The 26203-nt window shown below is 36.3% G+C and overlaps 1 protein-coding gene across 1 annotated transcript; it reads right to left on the bottom strand.

The window, feature by feature from the left end:
• Window positions 1–16160: 16160 nt before the first annotated feature.
• LOC144452909 (A-kinase-interacting protein 1-like) lies at window positions 16161–25134 on the bottom strand. The gene is made up of 5 exons (XM_078144119.1): window positions 24865–25134; window positions 23355–23480; window positions 22732–22812; window positions 19823–19927; window positions 16161–18265 (listed from the first exon to the last, which is right to left on the bottom strand). Exons 1-5 carry the CDS (start codon window positions 24880–24882, stop codon window positions 18122–18124), a joined length of 474 nt encoding a protein of 157 aa, XP_078000245.1. The 5' UTR covers window positions 24883–25134; the 3' UTR covers window positions 16161–18121.
• Window positions 25135–26203: the final 1069 nt, after the last annotated feature.

Raw genomic sequence — 26203 nt, 5'->3', positions numbered from 1 at the left:
ATGTTGTGTCCCACTGACAACTTGCATTTTGCCAGCTTTTATCAAATTTACAAGCGCCGCCCAAACACAAAAGTACCTGCAATAAACACCTCGATTTACCCACACCTCGAAAGGAATAGTTCTATTTGTAGCTTCGAAAACATCCCCTGGGTACCAGATGCCCGCTTGCATCATATTTCTGTTGAATACTTCCTTACCACCAATTTGAAAATATTTGTTATTCCAAAGGAAATCATTATGTAAGGACTGCTCCATATCATTTCGTACCAATAACCAAGATCTGAACAAATCCTTATAGAAATTCGGAAGTAATAACTTGTTTATGTCAAAATTGCAATACAAGAGCAAATGAAATCCTCCATACATTCTGTCAAAAGAATCTGCAAAGAACTTCCATACTGACTGAGAGGGATTGAGGTATCCTTTAACCACATAACCCGGGAAGTCATCCATCACAATAGACGCGAAGTCCGGTACTTTCAGACCCCCTCATTGTCACTCTATTGACATTTTCCCGCTTCCCAGCCCATGTGAATGTGGAAATTAGTCTTTCATTATATTCTTAATTTGCACTCTAAATCTGAATTCATTAATTGCATAGACAAAACAGATGATGGTCATTCAAGCACATGTTGTTGATAATTTTACCATCTGTTGCACATATATTTTTGTTACAATGAAAAAAATACACCTAAGTTTCCAAACACGTGTCCGCTTAATTATTTTTTAGCAGTGTAATCTGCGCTGCACGTGCCTCAACGGAAACTTAAATTGATGTGATGGCAAGGGGGTGGTCGCATTATTGACTCCTTATTGTAAATACGTAGATAAATGCTCTGTTGAAGACCGGTAATACTACATTTTAACGCCATTTCGTACAATGGCAACCTTTTAGTAATGGAAAATGATTGGAGACTAAATAGATTAGTGACATTATGAAGCCTTCAGACATATATGCTGTATAAATGTTGCTCAGTATTCTGAAACAAATCGAACATAAGTTTTATTTTTCACAAAACGTTGTCCTTCACTTACTGACATCTCCGATCCCTTTGGGCTGCCCAACGCGTACTTAGATTTCCTTATTTGGTAATACCGGAACACAATGAAGGACGTTCATAGTGTCATTTGGAAATAAAAGATATAAGGCCTCGATTTGTCTTGAAGTCGATTATTCTGCTTTCCACACTCCATGGTGCAAGATGTCTCTCAGTATATAGTCGACGTTCTCCTGTATACGCATACTACAGGTAAGTTATGTCTCTATATGATCTAGAATAATTTAGATCCTTTCGTATTTTCTAGGATATCAATAGCGCTCTTTTTATGTATATGGGTATTAAAATATTTGGTTCCTATTGTATACAATGTTACATCTGCTGAAGGATATGTTTTGAGCTCAAACAATGATACTTTTCTTATATGAGTTGGACGAAGGTCCTTCTGGTTTCTCCTCAAATGTTAACCATCAATGTGAGAACCTAACTAAAGTCCAGACAAAACATTTATATCATTATTAATCCCCGAGCAGTTCCCTCTGGGTTTTTTAACATGAAAACTTTGTTTGCAGTCTGAGAGAATTCGTTTGTAAAATTTAACATTTATGGCATTTTCGAATAGAGTCTTAAACCTTAGTCAAGCGAAGGAGACGGGAAACTGGGGTGTTTTGCAAAGCAATGTTTTTTGAAATGTATTATCTCCTTGATCCCATTGTGGTACACGAGAACAATCAGTCGTGAAGTCTAATATTTTGTCTTAGACTAAAAGAAGTGAAAAATTTGTCGTATGTATTATTACCACCCCAAAAATGATTTTTTTAATCATGAGGTTCGATGGTAAGTTCCAATATTTGGTCGTATATTTAGATTGCCAAAATTGAAAAGCATATTGTCGAATCGTACTTCAAGTAATGTAATAGTTTCATGTCTCTATTCATTACCCTTTGGGATATTAATTGAGCAGCATAGCTTTTGGGAAATATCTCGTATGCCTATCAGAAACTACGGCAAGATTGTGTACTTTATGATATTGCAATTGAGGCATGTAATAACACCTTTTATCAGCCTTAGGACTTTTTCTGGAGTGACTATTTTTGTTATTTCTTTAGTAAAACGAAAATTGATGATCTGTTACCTAACTCAGCCTACTAAACCCAATGTTAGACTACATCGTACTTGTTCTCATCTCAAACCTGCCAGACTAGAAAATTAAATTGTATAGACCTTGTCGTGGTTTATGTCCGTATACCAATTAGAAACACAACATTTGGTTATTATACAAGACGATTGTTGCATATCGTCAAAGTCGTCAGCTTAACTAATTGAAGTTACCAAACAATGGTAACTGTCATTTATTAAATCGCAAGCACTAAATATAAACAACAGGTGATATATAGAGAACGTTCAGATATGTGTTTCGCATATTTCCTTTAAACTGGAAACAGAGAAAAAAATAAGAATAGAATATTTTACCAGACAATAAGGGGGGGGGGGGGTGGGTGTTTAGTAAAAGCATATTTGTGATGTTTGTACATGCCATACTAGTATGTCTATATGTAACAGACATTTATACAAAATAATCCTGTGGAGTACATAAAGAACACCTCCATACCATGTTCCCAAGGAAACATGTAACAGGGCTAGAACAGATCCAATATCAAACTGGCAACACTTTCTAATCATTTGACCTTCATGACTCCATATTATGTCAAACTTACTTCATCCTAACTTGGAATACATAAAGTGCATTTTCTAACGTTTGTTTTATTTCCCTTTCAGCAGAACGAAATGGCTAGAACTGTCTACAGGCTGTTATGTTTGACAGTCTCTATCTACTGTTATTTTAAGTACCCTGAGTTGGCATCGACTTCTCCTCTGGAGAACACCACCTCTTCTACGTCCTCACCAATGCAACATATCAAAATGGAATGTAAAGACACAAACTTTTTCGATAGCTGCTTCAGTAGTGTTGGCAATGCTAGTAAGTGCGGGTGGTTTGCATCACGGCTCGATAGACTTGATGGCTTTGCATGCAGCTGTGATGAGATGTGTGTAATCTATGGGGATTGTTGCCATGATTACAAAGATGCATGTCCACATCATTCGAGTATGGAGACGTCTATTCGACAACGGTCTGAAGCCTTGGGACGAATAGTGAATGCGTACAGTGATGGACTAAGTGACACAGACAACGAAACACCCAACACAAGCTGTAAAATATTGGGGAATTCTGATTATGGCGTATGGGTAACCTATGGCTGTCCTGTCACTTGGCAAAGTGATGACGTTCGACAGAAATGTGAAAATCCTACCTATGACCCAAAGAAAGGTAAGATACTTTTTATCTTATATAATTAGAAAGATACGAATGTGTTCAAAGGAGGGGTTAGGTCCCTTGCATGGTGGCACGTTACTTCATTTTATTTAGAAAAAAAAACTTTTGTAATAAACTGTATTCATTCAAACTTGTTATCTATTAGCGTCCCATGAGCAGTTTGCTATGTGGTTGTATCAAACAGAGCAATTGAACGCTAACATGAAACGGGCAGTATTTCAAAAGTGAACAGTTGAAAGTCGTAAGTGGGACGGTACATTTATAATCATTAAACCTACATGTACCCATGATGAATGCAATGACATATGGAATTAATATTTCATTTGTGTAAGGAGAGACAATGTTGACAATACCACAATAACAGGGATAAGCATGTACATGTAGTATAGCCATGTTATATTTTGTATAACAACTTCCTCATAGGGACAAGTCTGTGTATTAATCTTGTATGACTTTAAAATTGAAGTGATCTTATTATAATTCTCAGTACCTGTAATGGCTTTTTACCTCATGCTAAAGGGTAAAAAACAGAACAAAAAGTTCAGTACCTGCAATAGCTCTTTACCTCATGCTGAAGGGTCAAAACTGAACAAAAAGGTCGACATATTCTCACGCGCACCTATACTAATAAATGTGAAGTGCATGGAGCGTTATGGTGTCGGTAAAATGAAGTTATTGTGTCGACCAAGAAATAGAATGTCCGTTATTTTTATGAATCGCCTAGGAAATTAAATATGCTATTTCAAGTACCAATATTTGCTATTCCAAGCCCTGAATCATGCCTAGCTACATGTATAATTGTGACTAGAAAGTCGAATATGATTAGATGTTACTCCCCAATTTTTTTCTTCATTCAGTCAAGAATACAAGCGACCAAAGAGTCGATTGACTCGTAGTGACAGCCCTTAGGTCACGAGTGTTTACCGGGTGAATGCAGAAAGATATTGGGGAATAATATAATTATACCAGTGCCAGTAATATCTAAAGAAAAATCGGGAAAATTATTATTAATTTTGAACGTTTTGACTCATATTAGGAACACAGCAAGACACACACCTTTCAGTGTGTATCTTGATTGTTACGCAATATATACATAGAAACATTACTTGTATGTACCCGATTTTGACAATCCCAATTTAGTTGTCTGAGATCGCTCGAAGCGTGAAACTCTGAGTAACGACCTATTAGTTCCTTTTTCTTTTGAATTAAGTATATATATATATATATATATATATATATATATATATATATATATATATATAGTATATATATATATATAGTTTTGGTAGTACCGGAACTCTTTCTTGGTTGTAACTTGGAGTTTCACGCATTGTGCGATCATCAGACAACTCTGGTTTCTACTCTCTGGGTGTGCTGTTTATATAGAGTGTAGACAATAGAAATATCATCACTATTGTCTGTGTTGGTGGGTTGGTGATGTGTGTGTGGAGGTGTTGGTTGTTATTGTGTGAGTTATTGGGTGCGGACAAGTTGGGCTTTGATGTTCCGTTAGTTAACGGGTTTAGTTTAGGTGATAGATGCTCTATTGAAGTTGGACAAATAAAACTTATTCTCGTGTCGGCATTTGGATATCAACTCAGTTCTTTTGTTTAGTGTGGAGTTTTTGTCTGCTTTAATAATGGTTAGTTTTTCGGTTAAACACAGGTTGCATCGTTTTGTTTTATTGGTGTATGCTTGGGCTGTCTTGCTGATGGACCAGGATACGGAGAAAGGCTCGTTGTTTCTTTTCAGTTTCCAAATGTGTTTTGATAGTTCTGTGCTGTTTTCGTGTTTTTCATGTTTGAATGACTGTTTGTGGTTGGCGTATCTCTGTTTGAAGTTGTTCTCTGTTAGACCGATATATACTTTTGTTTGTTTTTTTCCATGGACGGTGGCTTGGTATATGATGTTTTCCGTTTGGCATTCGCCGTTCAAGGGGCAGGTGTCCTTCTGTCTGTAATTACATGGTTTTTGAGTGTGTTTAATTTCGCTGTTGGAGATGGTGGCGTTGTGCGCTTTGATTATGGTACCCATGTTTGGCATGCAGCTATAACTGACTTTGACATTGTTTCTGTTGAATATGTTGTGTAACTTGGAGTCTGCTGGGAAATGTTTAGCGATTAGGTTGAGGAATCGTTTGCCTACATTGGTGGCTACGTTTTTGCTATATGGTGGGTTGAACCAGATGGTGTTTCTATTTCTGTTTTTCTTGTTTTTCTGTGGTGGGGTGTTGGTGTACGCGATGTTCTCTTTGTAGCCGTATTTTGGTATAGTGGGGCTGCCTGGTTGAAGATGTCGGAAATTCTACGGCCGATGGCTGTCGATATATTCTTGATGATGCTGGGTGGGTGGTTAGATTGCTTGTGTATGTACATGGGGTTGTCCTTGGGTTTTCTATATGGGTAATATTTACCGTTGTTGAGGTTGAGCGTTATATCTAGAAAGTTGACGGTTTTCAGATTGGTGAGTATGGTTATTTTTAACCCCATGGCTTTGAAGGTTTTAGTTATGTCTTTTCTGATACTATCTGATTTGCTTCCGATGATGTTCTTGAAGGCGGCGAGTCCGTCGTCCCTATAAAGACCTATGTTTTCTTTACCGTATTTTTTGGCTAATTTGTGTAGCATAAAGATTCCGACCAGTTCGCATATTTCGGCCCCGTCGTTGCTTCCCATTGTGACGTCAAATGACCCATTCCCATTCTTTTTTACCCATTGTTTCGTTTTATCAAAGAGGAGAGATTTACACGCGTGCATGATAATTTGTTTGTCTTCATCTGATATGGTGGTGTATTGGCCGGCAAATTTGAGGGAATCTAATAACAATTTTTCGGTTATGGATGGGTAGAAGTCGCATATGTCAAAGCAGGCGAAAGTGTGTTTGTTTTTTTCCTCTAAGTTCTTGAACCATTCGATGACTGACATAGAATTTTTCCATTGGTTGACGGCGACTATTGGTCTTATGTTTTGGAGGATGGTGTCAAGTATTTTTTTGCTAACGATGCCTATTTCGCTTTTTGCAGGGTTGATCAGTCTGCAAGGTAAACTGTGTTCGAAATTGAATATCTTTATGGTCTTTTAACGTTATGAATGCTTCTTTCTTTGCGAGTATTTCAGTCCTATCGTCTACATTGAGTTTTTGTGCCATACTTTTTGCTTCTACATTGATACTGTTGTAGGCTCTATCGCTGGCGGGTTTGTAGTGTTTGGTTATATTGTCTCTCAGGAGTTTGTTGTATTGTTTTTTTAAGGAGGTACAGGTTTCTAGTCAATCTTAGCAGATTGATACTCACCGAGTTATATATATATATATATGTGTGTGTGTGTGTGTGTGTGTGTGTGTGTGTGTGTGTGTGTGTGTGTGTATAGTTTCAGTTCTATATTGTTAATCTAGTGGAAATAAAGTATTTTCATAAAGTTTTTTTTTGTTAAATAACATGCATAGAGGCATGACTCAGCCGGATATTTCGAACTTTGTGATCTACGTACTGATATGATTCGAAAATAAAATCAGTTACAAAGCTTTTATAAAAATGCATGTAGGTATAAAAAAAAAAACACTTCTATTACACATTATTGACTGAGATTTGCTTTTAATAGGCCTACATATAGTGTGTATTATTACAGACTCTGAAGTACACTTTGTACATCCATTACAGCTGACAGTGGGTCCCCAGCTACAGACAAGTACCATTTGGGCTTCAAATAGATGACCAGTAGATACTTTGTCAAATTGAAATTCAAGATTTTACTAATTTTACTTTCAGTTGATTCGAATCCAGTGACGTCATCTAATGGAATAGTATACAATAACATATACTGTGCTATATGTCATGGTGCCAACGTCATGGATTTAGAATTTTGGAATACCAGGCTTACTTGTAAGTCATATACAATCAACCAAGATTTATTTACAATCGACAGTGATAACTTGGATCGTGCAGTGGATATAGTGATGGATGAGTTCGTCGACTGCACACATATCGACCATATCCCTCCTGTGAACACGGATAAGGACGTTCGTTATTGCACAAACGTTCATTCAAACTGTAACGTCAATAATACGTATTTGGTTAATCAATGTGTAAATGGTAGCATCGGAATGGTGGGCAGAGTTCACCGCGCAAAACCCATTCATTTCAGAAACATTTTTTGTGCGTATTGCAATGATATTCATTTACATCCGCTTCAAATACCATACTGTGGATACAAAGTTGATGACACTTCTCGATTTTCTCTTGGAAGACTTGACATACTATTTGATTACAATCCCTCTACTACAGTTAGGATGAGAATAGACCATTCTTTTGCCATAAAAGACCGTTTCTTTACAGACAATATTACTTGTTCTTCTGGAAATATTGTTGTTGATTTTAATAACCCTGTTTGTGTAAGCATTGATAGTTTTCTGATACAACCCTTGAATTTAAAAAATGAAACCAATAGTTCTCTTCCTTTGTATTACATTCTTGAAATATCAATGATTGTATCTATTCAGTCCCAACTTATCAACTACACTGACTGCAGTGTTTTGTTCGGTAATCAGGAAGATGTGATTGGTCGTCTTTTAGATTTGGCGGTAAATGTTTCACGAGATGTCACTTTAGACAGTGTTGTCAACGTTACAGGTACAATGAATGATAACAAGTCGTCATCATGTGACCCAACCACAAAAACTCTATCAAAGTTCGCTAGTGTTCGTATCATTTTTATGAACATTAGTTATGCTGGAATTTCCCGTTTTTACGAGAATCAGAACATTCAATCCGGGGACCTGTGTATTCGGATGACGTCATTCTCGTTGAGTAATACAGAATATAACAGTATCTGTCGTAGTGAAATTGTAGTAGATAAGGCAATGGCATTCTCTGGCTTCGTGTTTCAAATTGACCCAAATGGTATTTCTAGAAATGATACTGATTCCCAGACAAGTAATAACCTACTATGGAACAAATATACATGTCAATTACTGGATGTTGAAAATGTTACAAAATTCAGTATTGAGATCAACAAAGAGAGTGGTAGTTTAGGAAAGCCAACATGTGTGATGCAATATTGTGGTGATGAACGATCAATGATTGAACACGTCCTGTCTTGTGATGTTGAAAATATCATTGAGTTAGACATAGCTGATGTACAAGTTGTAGATGAGTCAATACAATTTTATCATGAAGGGCAATATTTACAGACCGACAGATTTGTTTCCTCCAAATCAAATATTGTATGGGTATGTCTATCATACGTCACACGTGTCAAGTCTTTGTTCACATCTAATCACGATGCCATTCTAACATGGCTTTCATTGGCATGTTTATGTGTATCAATACTTGCATTTATTGCGACCATAATATACAATTGCATTCATTCTAATTTGAAGACATTGCCAGCAAAGCTGATTTTCAATTTATGTGTGTCTATTCTCCTGTCTCAGATACTAACGTTGACTACGTTAGGGGCTACTGATTATGATCTGGTATGTAAGATTACAGCTGTTTTCTTACATTATTCTTGGTTGACGTCTTTCCTCTGGATGGGTATCCTAGGTCTAGATATACTGCTAACATTTGGGATAGGAAATATATTGACGGTCGGGTCGTCAGTTGAAAACGGAAAGCAACTAGTAGGATATTGCATCATAGGTTGGGTAGTACCAGCTTTGATTGTCACCACTGCTGCGATTGTTGACAATTTTACCAGTGTAACAATTGGTTATGGAGCTGGTGATGCATGTTGGATTGGCAATCCAGTCGCCTTGCTTGTTCTGTTCATTGGTCCAGTAAGTTTGATTATGATCTTTAACATCATATCATTCATTGTATCTAATTACAAGGTTATAAAACGGAAGAGAGTGACCAGCAGTGTTATCACACACAGTTCTGGTAATGGTGGCTGGAAAAAGGAAAAGGTCCGTACTGCTGTTGGAATGTCCCTTTACTTAGGGTTGATTTGGATTGTAGGTATCGTTGAAGCATTTGTGGAAGACAAAATATTTTCTTATTTTTTCGTTATTCTTTGTTCTCTACAAGGACTATATATGTCCATGTTTACTTTATTTAAGAAGTGTACATGTACATGCTGTCAGTCCAAGTCTACAGACAGTGCACAATCACCATAAATAGCTCGTATTTGGTGAACGTTTCTTGTTTATAGGGCACCATAGTTGTTCTATGTTGCATCATACAGTTACCTCTTTACGTCATATTATGACATTGTCTCTTTTCTACTCAACAGTTAATTAAATATCTCATCGTTTTGATAAGCCCTTCTATGCAGACCTAGAGTATTGGTATTACTATTAGGGAAAACTTTACTGTTAGCATAAAGTTGATAAATATAGATTATATAGATTATTTCAACCCGAGTGTGGTATCCGAGTCCATACCACATTGTTTTAGCTTTGATGGGGGAACGGTCCTACGACCGCGGCAGTGGTGACTACCTACGAGACAAAACTACTGCATTGTCAACACTAGCACTCTACCAATAATTATATACCCCTAATATTAATCACCTGTACACTGTGATAAAAAACATGCAATATTTCCCGACAAGTCAGCTGGTCTTCATAGGTTATGATATATGTTGATTATCAACTGGTCTTTATAGGTTATGGTATATGTTGATTATCAACTGGTCTTTATAGGTTATGGTATATGTTGATTATCAACTGGTCTTTATAGGTTATGGTATATGTTGATTATCAACTGGTCTTTACAGGTTATGGTATATGTTGATTATCAACTGGTCTTTATAGGTTATGATACATGTTGATTATCAACTGGTCTTTATAGGTTATGATATATGTTGACTATCAACTGGTGTTTTTAGGTTATGATATATGTTGATTATCAACTGGTCTTTATAGGTTATGGTATATGTTGACTATCAACTGGTCTTTATAGGTTATGGTATATGTTGATTATCAACTGGTCTTCATAGGTTATGATATATGTTGATTATCAACTGGTCTTTATAGGTTATGATATATGTTGATTATCAACTGGTCTTTATAGGTTATGGTATATGTTTATTATCAACTGGTCTTTATAGGTTATGGTATATGTTGACTATCAACTGGTCTTTACAGGTTATGGTATATGTTGATTATCAACTGGTCTTCATAGGTTATGATATATATTGACTATCAACTGGTCTTTACAGGTTATGGTATATGTTGATTATTAACTGGTCTTTATAGGTTATGATATATGTTGATTATCAACTGGTCTTTATAGGTTATGGTATATGTTGATTATCAACTGGTCTTCATAGGTTATGGTTTATGTTGATTATCAACTGGTCTTTTATATGTCATGGTATATGTTGATTATCAACCCTTCTTAACAGGTTATAATATATGTTTGTTATGTACTGGTCTTTACGGATATACATACACCAGATTAGTGTTGGTTTTTTCCCAAGTAGAACCATTTATATCAACCTTATAATGGTGTTCCGTCTCAAGTTATGTATCTAACATTATTTAATAAATGTTATATGTTTTGGTGTAATAAACACTGTTGTATTTAGGTAGTCTTAAGATATTTATGCAGATGCAGTATCATACCACTATAGGTTGATGAACAGGAAATGACGCACAGAAAAGTTAATAAAATCAAATTCTGTTTCAATCAAACAAACATGTAGTTACCCCTTTACAATATGTAAACTACAACTTATATATTTACATTTAAATATTAATTAGGTTAACCTCGCTTCATTTCCAAGTAGCGTCATTGATATCAACCATATACGGGTGTAATGCTGAATCTGTTCAGTCTCAATTAATTATCTAACATTAATTACTAAGTGTTATATGTTTTGATGTAATGAATAAGGTGGTACTTAAACTCTTACATAAGACCAATCTTGCAGTAGAATCCTGTTCCACATCAAATGGATTGTTAGAGACGATCGCACAATTTCTCACAAGCTCAACAAATGAACCCCTTCCCCCTCCCCTAAACGAACATTCACAAGTGCGACAACGACGTGTTCATATATGATGTAAACCATAACGAAAGTTGTAGTGGTCACACCGCTAAGATTGATGTAATGAAAAACAAGATGGTAAACACATTGAAGTAACCAAGTAATGTATACCACATTAGACTGAAGTAAGTTTTAATCAAGTATTCAACATCTTATGAGTAGTAAATGTAAGGCGTGAAAGTTTTCTAAATTTGGTTAGAAGTGCGAAAATGAAATTGAGCAATCGCGTTGATGCCAGACCTCCCCCCACCCTCTCCCCAACGAAGTTCGTTTATTAAGCTAGTGTGAAATAGGGAACTTGCAAACCCGCCATGTTGAATGTTGCATCATGGGAAATGGGATATTAAATACTAATTAATTAGCATCGTAAACAATAATGTTACATTGTTTGTAACCACAAATAATCGATTCATAGTCCCCCTTCCAATTATGGAGGTTTATTTTATCAGTAGCTCCAGATTAGGTATTACGATAACCACAGATAATCCCATAGTCCTTTGCATCTGAGCATGCTCAGTCTGCATTGCAAGTTCCCTATTGTGCATCGTTCCTTAATGAGGATAGTGCTACATGACTCTAGTAGCCAAACATGGCGCAGTATAACAGATATATATATACAGAGAACGTCTTATGTAACGAGTACATTTATAATATTTACTCTAGATACATGTATTAGTTGTGTAATTTTTATGAAGAAAATATTTCTTTTTGTAACATCAACGCAACTTTAGGCAACTACTAAGTACAGTTATCAATGCTGAATGCAATGTTTTCCGTCTGACCACAAATCTTGAAAAAGGACTTTACGTTTGTTTACTTTTTAAAAATTTTTTTACTTTATAGAAACATTTTTCCTTACAAAGTTACATTGTCAACATGCAGTATAAATCACACCCCAAAACGTAAAGACTCGGCTTATGCACCTTTAAAGATAAACTGTCTGTTAGTAAAACTGTGTATTACATTTACTAGGCAAAAAAAAAAAAATTGTTTCTGGTCAGCACACGCTTTACTTAAATGCTCTCGCGTCGGTCTTTTTTTTCCGTGTTTGTCCAGCCCAAGCAGTCAGATTCGTGGGAAAACACAAAAATAAAACTCTCTACTTCAGTGAAGACAACAGCAGAGCCAACCATGAACAAGCAAATGACATCTGCCCCACATACACACTTGCTCTAAAGTGCACGTGGTAGATAAAAAGAACAGTAACTGCCATAAACATTTACGTCGTTACACCACTTTAGACAAAATGTCCTGACCAGAAACAATTATTTTTTATTTATTTGTTTGTTTGTTTGTTTGACCTTTAAGTTACCAATAAACAAAGCCTTGATGTTGTAAATAATCGTTTCATTGTCATATCTTGAGTGAAATGAGTATTATGAAGAATGATCGTTGTGGGTTAAAATTTTACATTACATGTAAGAAGAGTTCAATTCACCCACTCTTACTTGTACAATAGGCTGAAAGTTTGAAAGTGGACTCCCTAGCTTGCGTAATTAATTCCTTAGAGGGCGCCCTCTTATGAGGAGTGCTCCCCTCAAAGGCACACACTATGAAGAATGATGTGTGACGCTGACAAGTTTCAAATGAAACAAGTCCTTCGCCAACCCAACAAAATAAAGCATAAGGAGACCAAAACACTCACAAAAAATGTATCAATGGCCACAAAGACCGGACATATTCACTCAGCATCTCAACAAAAGTATTTGCCAGAATAGCGGGAAATTCAACAAGAACGTGTGCAAGTCAAAATCGCTGACGGGAAAAATGTTTAAAGGCGAAAAGTCTTTTTTTAGAAAGATTTACACTGCGAATTGATTGTAAAAAATATAGTCCCATTGTACTCCCATGATGCAATTTTAGTACAAGTCAGAAAAAAACGTGTTTCCATCTTCACACACTGGAAATCTGGGCATTACAAAGTATGGCCGGATGCTCGGTGACTGACAACGGATGGTTGAATATAAACGTTTTACGTCTATAATTTGTGTGTCCATTTAGCGAGATGGTCACAGTGAACGAGTACAAATCATAATTAACGAGAAATCTCTATCCAACGTCTATGATACAACAGTATAAGTGGCTTGGCCTTGCAAGCTTGGGTAATCACAAAATCACATACAGCAATTATTATAATACCCTTTAGTACTCTGAAACTCAAGAGTTCAGTTGCATAACTTACGGTGTATTTGGTTTTAGCGGTGATGGAGTTGTTCAACCGTGCTACTTTGATGACTGCAGCAGATACATCGACTCCTAGTAAACGTACACGGACAAATTTTCAAAATGTTGAAAAAAACACACGTGACCTTGATCAATTGAAGATCGTTACAAAGCGGTGCTCATGGTGAAGTTTTTCTATTCTTCATTAGTTAGATAACGAAAGCAGTAAAACTACATTTGTCATCTGCATTAGTAATGTTTGTGATAATATTTATAATTATTAGCTACGTGTGCTTTCGAATTAGTTGAAAAAAAATGGAAGCCTGCCGATACGCTATATAGGTTGACCACTCGTAGAGCAAAACTGGACTCATCGATTGAAAAATACGTAGAGGTCACTTGGTAAAACGCTGATTCGTTTTAATAATTACATTAATGCGTTCGTCTTGTTTTCGTGCCGGCTGCTAACAAAATAGGATGGTCGGATAATGTCCGAAAAACAAGTGCAGCCAACGAGGCTGTTCGTACACGATTTTCCAATGATGAGGATTTTGTTGATCTGGTCATGATGGGAGGGCACAAAGACAGTATTGTAGTGGACAAAACTTATATTTCAGCAGATTGTTTTGGCGAGGGGAGAAGGTAAAGGTACCGACCACTCGGCAATTCAATGCTGATATGATGGAGGGAGGGGGGGGGGGAGTATTCCGATATGAGGAAAGGGAACACACTGCACATTCTCTCAGGCTACTACCATACAAGTAAGCTCACCTGCTCTGCATGTGATGTCTAAAACGGTGTCTCGACCACTCCAATGTCCTTCCAAGAAGTTTTCGATCCACTACTTCCCTGTTCTTTGAGTAGTGATTCCAAATAACGTCCTTTGTGCTGATTTAGTAGTTGGCTGCGATTTTACAGGTTGACCTCGACAGCAAACATCGACTTTTCACACAGGAACTTTGAACAATGACCAATAACTTAATATTAGTATGATATAATATCATGATAAGGTTTGTCTAGATCTTAATGTGAAATACACCTCGGAATTATTTTTTTTAAACTGTTGCAGTTACTTTGTTCAAGAAAACCTATTCTCAGTTAAAAATCAATGAACAAAATAGGGGGTCACCCGTACAAAATTTGAAGTAGAGGTCAAAGTGATATCAAAATTTATGGCCGCCAAAAACTTTGTTAAGTCTATGGGCAAATAAGAGATTGACGATTTCCTTGAAAACAAGATGGTGAAACCCCAAATTTCTTTTATTATTTCAAAAGCACCAGGAACAAGCTTTGGTATTGCAAATTTTGGAGAGATTTGAAGGACTTTGATTTTGAGGGAATTTGTCCCCAGATGCATTCTGGGTAACACTGAAGTCAAGCACATTCTGTATGTACTACATTGGCAAGTGTAAAAATATACTGTTCAAATTAGTTTATTTACAAACCTAGCATGTGGCCTTTCTAATGTGGTCAATTAGCAAATAAAACAGACTAAATTCCTGTACTTTTACATTTGATATGAATGCTATAAACGATTGTGGTACAGACAGAAAACGCTTTACTGTTGGTGTTATGGGTTGTGCTTGAAAATGGATGCTATAAACGATTATGGTACATACAGAAAATGCTTTACTGAGGTGTTATGGGTTGTACAAGTTCGAATAACATATTGGCAGACATTAAATCAAGTATCGGCTTTTGCGGTGTTTGTTTACCACCAGGTGTCATCTGACACACATGCCTGAATGACATGGTTTTGTTTGTTTGCTTTTTTGTTGACAAACATGATGTGGCCACTATACAGACTCTCTCCCATTTAGTCAGTTTGCATTGTGATCTATGATTTTGCCCTCTCACTAACTGCTAGTATTCCTAACAAACAGCAAAAGATCAATGTGGTTTGAAAAAGTGCACTCAAACCACAGGGGCTTGAAATTGGCCATATTTGTTTACAAATAGTTGTTTTTGTTTATTGTTTGTTCTTTCTTTACAAAAAATTAGTTTGTTGTTTGTTTACTTTAATATCTTTTCCCTACAAGGTGCCATGTAACAAAGTAATGATTTAAAAATCTTGTTGCTTTTTAAAAAAATCAATTTTAACTTGTTCTTTTGTTGGTTTTATTAACCACCTTTACTATGACTGAATACCTTATTAATTATTTTTGCGTTATTTCTACAGAGCGCCCTCAACTGGTGACCCTTCCAAACTGTGACCCTTCCTAATCCCCACTCACCATGAAAGAGACCTCTTTCAAATCATCACTTTATTACATGGCACCTTGTAGGGAAAAGATATTTTAAAGAGCAACAAAAAGTAACAAATGAAAAACAATTTTTTGTAAAGAAAGAAAACGTAAACAATAAACAAAAACTATTTCAAGCCTTTGCTCAAACTGATTTTCCACAGTAGGGAGTGATAACGTACTCTTCAAATAAAGTCAATATGGGATTGCATCCTTGTTGAAATGAGCACGGGGGAGGGGGGGGGGGTTAACATAGCTTTCATACACTATATAGTGAATGTTATGTAACTATCTAACTATAGACATGCTGGTACCTGCGAACAGAGGTGTGGCCAAATTAATTATCTTAGCACATGAAACTTTAGGGAAAAAAAATTTTATTCATTATTTTCCAGAAAGGAACATGTACATATACATAGCATTTTGTTGAGAGCAGTAGGTAGGTCAAATTTACTCAAGTCTGCCAAAGTATTCTGAAAATTTAAACATATCAAGTTGCAGTAATTCATAAATACAATAAATTTTATTAACTATCTACTGCAACTGAAGTAAAAGAATATAAAACATCACTTGGATCTATTAGGACAAGTTTGAAAGTGGTGGACGTTTGAACATTTCTTTGAAATAAATAATCACGAAAATAGATACATTGTGTCAAACTTGTCTTGTTCTATTTTGTCCCTCTACTAGCATGAGCTAAAATTCCACTACAGGTACCAAGAATTATGCATTGGTTGTTAGAAAATTGAGAGTTATATACTGACCCAACTTAAGAAACATATTTTTAAAATTCACAGCTGCAACATTAAGAACTTTTGTTGTCAGAATTCAATACAAGGTTATAAAAGTGATTCTAATCATAACTTATCTCTGAGACAAAAGAGAGATGCATTGATTATTCAGTACAAAGGAGGCCACCTTGGTGTTTTCACCCATGGGACATGTTTTTTGATATAAAGACAAGATATATTTCAACTCTAAGACTAATAATAGCTGGGACACAACATACACACAGCAAAATCCTGTACCTAATCCTATTGTATAGTGATAAGCATTGCTATTCTTTTACTTTCTGCCTTGTCTGTGGCAACTATGAAGCCTAGAAGTCTCAGTTACCCAGCCTCTCGCAGCAAGGGGCTCTGTCTACAAGACCACCCCAAATTAGAGTCTCGGGAATGAGATTCCAACTCGCCCACACAGGACGTAGCTCTTACATCAGTGCATGCTGGGGAATACTGCACGTCCAACATTGCAGGCCAAACGATTTAGATACTTTCGCAACAAGTTAGCACTTTTAAAGTGAGTGATACATCTAAATTACAACAAACAAGCCATTTTTATGACTTGGAAGAAATGTAGTGTGTGACTCCTGGGTGGGGTAGTTGAAACGTAGTTTCCCCATACTCTCCTCTGGGTGGTCTCTCGTAGGAGAGCCCCCAGTGGTGAGCATCTGGGTAACCGAGACTAGAAGCCTACAGGAATAACATTAACTGGAAGTGTGGTAAAATTGCAGCATTAAACTTCAGGTCAACATAATGTTTATGGGTTTCATACAGTGTGATTCAAAATACATGTAGGTATATGTAAATGACTACTTTCCGTGACTAATCAGTTGATGTTTTTCAATCAAATGTTACATTTCCCATGATGCACCATTCAATATTACAGGGTTCATATTCTATTTAAAGATTATTCCAGCTTTTTTTAAAAGTTGGTATCAACTTTTAGTTTCACTCCATTGCTATTTATACAAAGCAGAATAATCCAACCTGGTGTGGCATTTCATTTTAAGCTTGTAATTTTTTAAACAATATTTTTTTTTTTTTATGTCTGAGCAATCTGATTGAATGTATTTTTGATTTGGATTATTCCGTTTCACGATGAAAGTTAATATTACAAGACCTTGTTTTTTTTCACAGCCTGTTTTATCTAACGTACTGAAATGCATACTTTGAAAGAGTATGTTACATGTGGCTCTCTTTTGATTGACACATTCTGTACAATTATTTATTTTATTTTTTGACACATCAATTTAAATTTTGTTTCTGTATTTCATGGTTTGAAAGTATAATAATTGCCTTGCTTGAATAATACTGGAATGATTGATTAATGTTCTGAACTCCAAGGAATAAAAAAAAAGAGAAAAATATGTAGAAATCCCAGCTTCTATACTGTAAAATTAAGATCACCCCTTTGTAGAAATCCCAACTTCTATCATAGACCCTCCACCAACGGTTGGTGGAGGGTCTATAATTCTATAGTGTAAAATTAAGATCACCCTTTTTGTAGAAATCCCAACTTCTATAGTGTAAAATGAAGATCTCCCCTTTGTAGAAATCCCAACTTCTATAGTGTAAAATTAAGATCACCCTTTTCTAGAAATCCCAACTTCTACAGCGCAAAATTAAGATCAACACTCTGTCCCTGGTTGACATGTACAACATGTGTTTGTTGTCTTCGTGCCCCCCAACTACCAGCTGTTACTGCATACGTTCCTGGTGCAACAACTACATGGACATCCTCAGCTAACTGCAGCTGAAAAGACAAGACATGGAGAAATGGATACATGTATACTAGTCTGGATGCAAACATGGTCTCTAACTAAACCACTGTGAGTGGAGGTGTAAATGGTAACGATACTGTATAGGAACTAGACTATGTGTGTGGAGGTGTAAATGGTAACATTACAATACTATACAGGAACTAGACTGTGTGAGTGGAGGTGTAAATGGTAAAGATACTGTATAGGAACTAGACTATGTGAGTGGAGGTGTAAATGGTAACGATACTGTATAGGAACTAGACTATGTGTGTGGAGGTGTAAATGGTAACAATACTATACAGGAACTAGACTGTGTGAGTGGAGGTGTAAATGGTAACGATACTGTATAGGAACTAGACTATGTGTGTGGAGGTGTAAATGGTAACAATACTATACAGGAACTAGACTGTGAGTGGAGGTGTAAATGGTAACGATACCATACAGGAACTAGACTGTGAGTGGAGGTGTAAATGGTAACGATACCATACAGGAACTAGACTGTGAGTGGAGGTGTAAATGGTAACGATACTGTATAGGAACTACAGACTGTGAGTGGAGGTGTGAATTGTAAGTTATGATACCATATAGGAACTACAGACTGTGAGTGGAGGTGTAAATTGTAACAATACCGTATAGGAACTAGACTGTGAGTGGAGGTGTTAATTGTAATAATACCATACAGGAACTAGACTGTGAGGTGTAAATTGTAATGATAATATCGTATAGGAACTAGACTATGTGAGTGGAGGTGTACTAACAATACTGTATAGGAACTAGACTGTGAGTGGAGGTGTGAATGGTAACGATACTGTATAGGAACTAGACTGTGAGTGGAGGTGTAAATGGTAACAATACTGTATAGGAACTAGACTATGTGAGTGGAGGTGTGAATTGTAACGATACCATATAGGAACTACAGACTGTGAGTGGAGGTGTAAATTGTAACAATACTGTATAGGAACTAGACTGTGAGTGGAGGTGTTAATTGTAATGATACCATACAGGAACTAGACTGTGAGGTGTAAATTGTAATGATAATATCGTATAGGAACTAGACTGTGAGTGGAGGTGTAAATGGTAACAATACTGGATAGGAACTAGACTATGTGAGTGGATGTGTAAATGGTAACAATACTGTATAGGAACTACACTGTGAGTGGAGGTGTAAATTGTAACAATACTATACAGGAACTAGACTGTGAGTGGAGGTGTAAGTTGTAACGATACCATACAGGAACTAGACTACATGTATACATGATATAGCTTTTTAATATATGAGTTCTATTCTGCCACTTTTGATTGGGACACAGACATGTTTTGAATATAAACTGAGCTCACAGTGATGTTGTTAGTTTACTGTGTGGGTTTGCGTGTAATGCACTATTCCTATGGCTAACCAGCCTTAGCATTATCAGCAATTTCCTAAAGATTACAAAATGATAAATAAAGAAACTACATGTAATTCCTAGTAGGTAGTTTTAGCACAGCGTGAGATAGCTAATTGGGATACTTGGTGGAATTCAGTTATAAACCTGGTTAGATGTACTTACTGGGTTTTTCTTCTGGACTTCTGAATATTTTGATGTATGAAATCTTCTACAGTGATGGTGATCGTGATGATTATGAGATACTGGGGATGCACTCTTGTAATATCTCTGTTGGTTAATTATAATACAATTAACAATTAAAGTGACCATATGGATGAGGATTGGGTATTTATTTTGGATTTTTCATTTATAAAACAACTTTATCATGGCTTCCTACTTGAAAAATCAACGTGAAACAACATAGACCAAGTCCTTATTTGTATAAACTCAATAAATTGCAAAAGATTAGTAAATGTGTAAAATGATTGTTATTGTACGAACAATAACAAACTTTTAACACATTTTGTTAGCGTTTTTGCAGTATACTGAATTATAAACACAGACTTGTACATGTTGTATCACATTGACTTTTTAAGTTAGAAGCCATGATAAAATTGTTTTATAAATGAAAAATCCAAAATAAATAACCAATCCTCATCCATATGGTCACTTTAAGATTTATTTATTTTCTGAAGTGCTTCTTCAATTATTGAAAAACATTCAAAAGTGCTGTGTACAATGAACAAACTAATTATAATAACAATAAAAATAGTCAAAACCATTCACTGTAAAAATACAAAATGTAGCAGTTTCAAAAGTTTAAATCTGAAAAGAGGTCACTAAAACATGATGGTTGACCAGGTTGTGGTTCCGATTGATTATAATGTTTACAATATATCATAATGCTATTACATGATTCATGTTACATGTTCAATGATGCAGTGGTGTAGAAATAGCTGGAAGCCGGTTAAAACAAACAGCTGTTAGCGATAAATTTCCGGCTATGAAAATGGATATATTTCCCAAAAAAATACAACTGCCAACATCAGACCGTGGGACAAACGGAACCTGTTACAAACAGGGAAAGTGAACAACTGAACTGGATTAATAACATTTGGCACAGCATGTTGGACATAGAGAGATTTATAATATTACATTTCATCATTTGATAAGAACAGTTTTAATGGCCACTGCACATGTATACATTTACAGTTCACAATCACAAACAAATTCCCAACTCCCATGGCAATTCATGTACACATAAAGAGGCAATAAAACTTTTCTTATCAAACCACGAAAGGTACAGAATGTAATACAAGTCTCTGTACTTCCAACATGCTGTGCCAAGTGTTATTATTATCCGATTCATTTGTTTACTTTTCCCTGTTTGTAACAGGTTCTGTTTGTCTATAGTCTGATGTCCACAGTTGTAAGTATTGCAAAGAAAATCTGTTTCAATGATAGTGATTACCATTTGATGATGATGATGATGATTGCTCTGACACAGACTGGTAACATTTTTGTAAAGGTAAATAAACGTAACTATGTATAATCTGAATTAATTGTTCCTTACCTCAATAAATTGGGTGACATCAACAATTGAATAATTGACAAAATTGTGTCAAAAAAGTGTCAGGAGAGGCCTACTCCCAGTTTGGGGTTTTCAAAATGAAAATTCACACACCGTGAGAGGGGGAAACCACCCTCTCAAACCCACCCGCCCCACGGCTGTTTCACGCCTGCAATAGTTTTCCGACTATAGTTACTATTTAACCGGCTATATTAAAAACTTCTACACAGTCATCACTTAGCAGACTTGTAAAATACTCGGAATGAATAGACTTATTGTTTGGCTATGAGGGCACTAGTATACATCTATTATCCTAAACTATTGTCTGAGGGTGAACGCCAAGAGAAGTATTTGCTACATGACAGAGTGAGGGATAATATGATGTCGACTAGTGCCCAAATTCGGCAAGGCAATAAGTGTTTTATAACACATCATATTCTCAAGCACATGTTATTTCCATATAGTCAAAGCAAATCACTGATAGGACTCTTGTGCTACATAAATAGTGCCCTAGGGCAAATACATATAGAATATGACTAGTACACACTCTATGCAAATTGAGGTTACTATGGATGACTAACCAGCACCATGTTACACAATCTATGCCATCATTGAAGGTGTATGAACAAGATTACGGACTCACACTTAATGTGGAAATGTGGATAAGAATTGGTTATTTATTTTGAACTTTTGAATAAAAACAACTTTACTGCGCTTTTTCTACTTACAAAACAATGTGAAACAACATTGACAAAGTCTGTGTTTGCCAAAAAGCTTTAAAAATGTGCAAGAAATTTATATATTGTATGTACAGGAAGTGATTTGTAAACAGACTGTTTTTACACATTTTCTTTCAGCTTTTTTGTGCAATTATTGAGTTACATAACTTACAAATACTGCCTATATCATTTCACAATATTTTCTTAGTAGAAAAAATATAGTAGAGTTGTTTTATTAAAAACAAATACTCATTCCTCATCTGTAGCCACTTTCAGTATACATACTGAGGTACAAAATGTGTGGCTTGTTCTAATGCACCTAGGGGGCCTTGTCACTACTAAGGACCTAGGGGGTCTTGTCACTACTACCTTTGACAAGGAGTGTACCACATGCAGTGTGCCCTCTAAGCAAATTTGAAGCATCACTGACACACAATTTCTAGTGAGGCACCAAAATTTGGTGTACCCAATCTCTTAGGAAGAGTCTTACTATGTGCTGACTCACAAGAAATCCCAGTTTGTCTCATTTTGACTCACGAACACAAAATTTTGCTATCGTTAGAAGGCACGCTAACTACATGCACATGTAAAAATATGTTCATTCAATTTCCAGACAGTTTTCCACTATCAAAAATAATGGTTGACTAGTGCTTCTAAACTTTGCTTGAAATACAAATGACATGTACATTGTACATGTAAAGTGCCACACAGCTGTTTTCATACAATTTAAAGTCTGCTAAGTGCATTTATGACAAAAACAGCTAGAGAGGAACCAAATAAATTATTTGACCATGTGTACTTACCTTGCATTGCCTTGTTGTTGTTGACATGAATTGTAAAACATTGGCAAAGGCATCGTCTATTGTGGTAAACACTACAGGATCCTACAATTAGATACACCAAAGAATTATCATTTTAATTTTTGATGATGAGAACATTACATTTGGCAACATGATTACAAATGAGACAGAAACTGTGGCAATGTTAGTGAGATTTTTGTCGAACCAGGTGAACGTTTTGTTTCAGGGTTTGTGATTTCCATTGTATTACAATTTAGATGTATCAATCGCTTGAAGTTATAACTTGTCGCGAAAGTACCTAAATTGTTTAGCATACAATGTTGGACGTGATATGTTCCCAGCATGCACTGCTCTAAAAGCTACTTCCTGCACGGGCGAGTTGGAATCTCGTTTCCCCAGACTCTCACTTGGGGAGGTCTTGTAGGCAGCGCCCCCAGTGGCAAGAGTCTGGGTAGCCAAGACTACCTGAAACACTGGTCAAAATATTCTTAATTCAGCATTCAACCAGAAAATACTCATAACCTTAGGATTTTGCCACTACTCAACTTCAACTAGTTGTGACAAGGCCCCTTAGGTTCTTTGTATTTTTCAAATATTGGTGAATAATATTGAATTGTATCACAAACCTGTATAGGTGATCCTGGATAATATTTGGGTTCTGGCCATTTGATTTGTCTTTCCTGTGCTTTGTATAAAGTTTGCAGAGACTGTCTACTAGATCTGCACAATGTACATGTCATCCAAGCTTCCTCCTAAAAACCCAAAACAAGAATTTACAATTTACATGGAAACAAATAACCTGTTTACAACACTGCTTTGTTACATCAGTAGCTGTCATCGTACTTCGTACTACTACTAGACATAGCCCATGAAACTAACACTTTGCCAGTTGCAAAGACGGCCAGTGGGAGAACTCAGTCAGTTATGAACTTGACCAGTGTCTTTGTTAAGTGTGATAAGTAGGTAAAATGTTCCCCAGTCATTTTAATGAGGTTGCCCACCCAAATTCTGGCAAATGTATTGGACACTAATCTATGCCAGTGTTACTGTATTTCCCCCTTTCCATTACCATGGTTCCCAAACCTTAGCATACACCAGAAAAGTATTAATTATGTATGCCTGACATATCTACAATCTATCAATTGTACATGAAGCTATATCAAGTGAACTTCTAACGAAATGGACTAGCTTAGCTATTTTCCTTTACCCTGTTTACCTAAGAATGTGAAATATTTCTTTTTTTTCAATGTTGTAACGAATGGGTAGTAAAATAATTTTATTAAAAGCAGTAAACATGTCCAGTGTGTATTAGTTTTCATTACTGGCTGAGTTCTCCTGGCCGATTTTCTCTTACATGTACATATAACTTACATAATTCATGGAGGTCTCACCTTAGACAGTAAGATATGCCGTGTCAGTCGACAATCACCAACATCCTCTCACTGGGAGGAGGATAGTGGGTGGGAGGGGTTGACCTATGTGTGAGGGCACCCTGTCATGGTGTACCCCCGGGGCGTACCTTACAACTAGTCTTGCCTTTAAAACCTCCATGCATAATTGTACATCCAATAATGCAATATCACATCAGTACAATTGTCAAGTTTAATTTGACTTAAATAAGTAAAATGTTCACCCTCGGCTACATTTATCACCACAATTCTATTCTTGGACACAAGTATTCTATAAATGGAGCACTGGGCTTAGATTGCGATGACGGCCATATTGACCTAAGTTGACATTGTTTACATCGGGACAAAACACATTGGTTCGTATCTCTTGATGACTGTCCCTCTACATACAGGGAATGTGTTGACACCCTAATGTGGTTCAAGGGCCCAATATAATGAGCCCAACATATGAATTTATGTTAATGGTTTCATATATAATTCGATGTTTCGAACAAAAATGTCGGAAGATTTTGCAATTCAACAGTTTAACAATCATTACGAGTGGAATTTAGGCGGACTAGTTTGACGTACGTTGATGACAAGTCAAAACACGCCGATTATTTTGGCAGAATGTTTGAGTTTATAAACTTCTGGGCTTTTCACGCAGACCAAAATACAGAATTTCCATGGCAATACATTGATGTTTATATGTTAATTCTGTTATATATATTGTCTATGTTATACTTACGATGTGTGAACACGGCATTTTCACTGAGAATTTGATGTGACTTTATCGGTGAACAACAACAATGCTTTGTCGACCGTCTTGGTAAACTTCGTTGCCGACGTTGGTGAAGTTTTAGTTTCGCAGGAACGTAATGAAAATGGGATACAAAGGTCTTCATAAACAGAGTCCTTATCACTGGTAAAGATGTAGATGACTTCTAGTCTTCATAAACCTCTTTAAACGCGAGAGTGGCAAAATTTCACTCAAATTCTGGCGGGCAAAACTTGTCACTCGTATTTAGGACGCTAACTTTGAACCCGGAAGTAAACACTGTCTTCTTTCTCACTCCAACCGGTGCTGGCGCTTTTCAAAATGAATAAAAACGAGCACAAATGAACTCGTGCTTCAGGAATAAAAGTTGTCAAAGCCTGTCGTCAAAGTATCAAATAACGCAAAGAAAAATTGAAACTTCCTCAAAAACTGGGTTGTCGAACACACATAAAACGTTCGCCTGGTTCGATCATTTGTTCGAACTACGGAATGCACCATTTCTACCATAGAACATTGGCGCGTTTTCGATTGCGGAGTACATGATACACATGATATTGCGTGTATCAGTGGCGAATGGTCCTAGAGTGAGGCAAATATGGAGTTTTTGACACAGCTGTGTTGTAAAGTTTTAAAAACATGACTGGAAGATGAAATTTTTTTTTTTCAAAATGCGTATGTAACAAAATGCACTGAGCAAATGCTAGTGTTAAACAAATGATCATGCAAATACAATAGTATTCGAATTCTGAAATCCTAGGCGTTGACAGATGAAGATTCCATGATGAATCGTCGTGTGTTTGTGATGGTCATCTTTGGCTGGTTTCAAGCATTCCAGAGATGTAATACAATTTCTAACCACACAGTCGACAACAGATCTCGAGATATTGAACAAACCTCCAGAAGTGTATCTTTGAATACTTCTAATATCTTCCCAAGACGACTCGGACCGTTTCAAAGTCGATTGCCAGGTGACGTCAGAAGAAATGAGACATTCAGTATTAATGCTAGTGAAGACATCATGGGCGATGAAATCATCCCCCAAAATATACCAGAAGTAAACTCGACAGGTCGTCATAATGTGAATACTATAGATCCAACTAGTACTGTTGCCGTAAACTCGACAGGTACGTAGTCATAATGAGAATACTACTGACCAGACTGTTACCGCTAAAAGTGTGCTTTTGTCGGACATGTCGAAAAATGACAAATCAAAGTCGATGAAATGTAAGTATGGTGATAGATCGCTGTTTGATCACAGTATGTAATATTAATTGTCAGTTGTTGGAAAATACACTAAAATAAAATTTGA

Source organism: Glandiceps talaboti, chromosome 23, assembly GCF_964340395.1.
Source record: "Glandiceps talaboti chromosome 23, keGlaTala1.1, whole genome shotgun sequence".
Lineage (NCBI taxonomy): Eukaryota > Metazoa > Hemichordata > Enteropneusta > Spengelidae > Glandiceps > Glandiceps talaboti.
The sequence above is the reverse complement of the archived record's forward strand: the minus strand, read 5'-3'. Positions and strand labels throughout refer to the sequence as shown.

What these genes read in the sequence shown, in the direction of transcription:
- LOC144452909 (XM_078144119.1), bottom strand. An exon ending in ATCCAGGATCACCTATACAG is followed by an intron (nt 22,813 to 23,354) that starts GTTTGTGATACA and finishes ATCTAATTGTAG; the next exon opens with GATCCTGTAGTGTTTACCAC. An exon ending in CAACAACAAGGCAATGCAAG is followed by an intron (nt 19,928 to 22,731) that starts GTAAGTACACAT and finishes ATTAACCAACAG; the next exon opens with AGATATTACAAGAGTGCATC.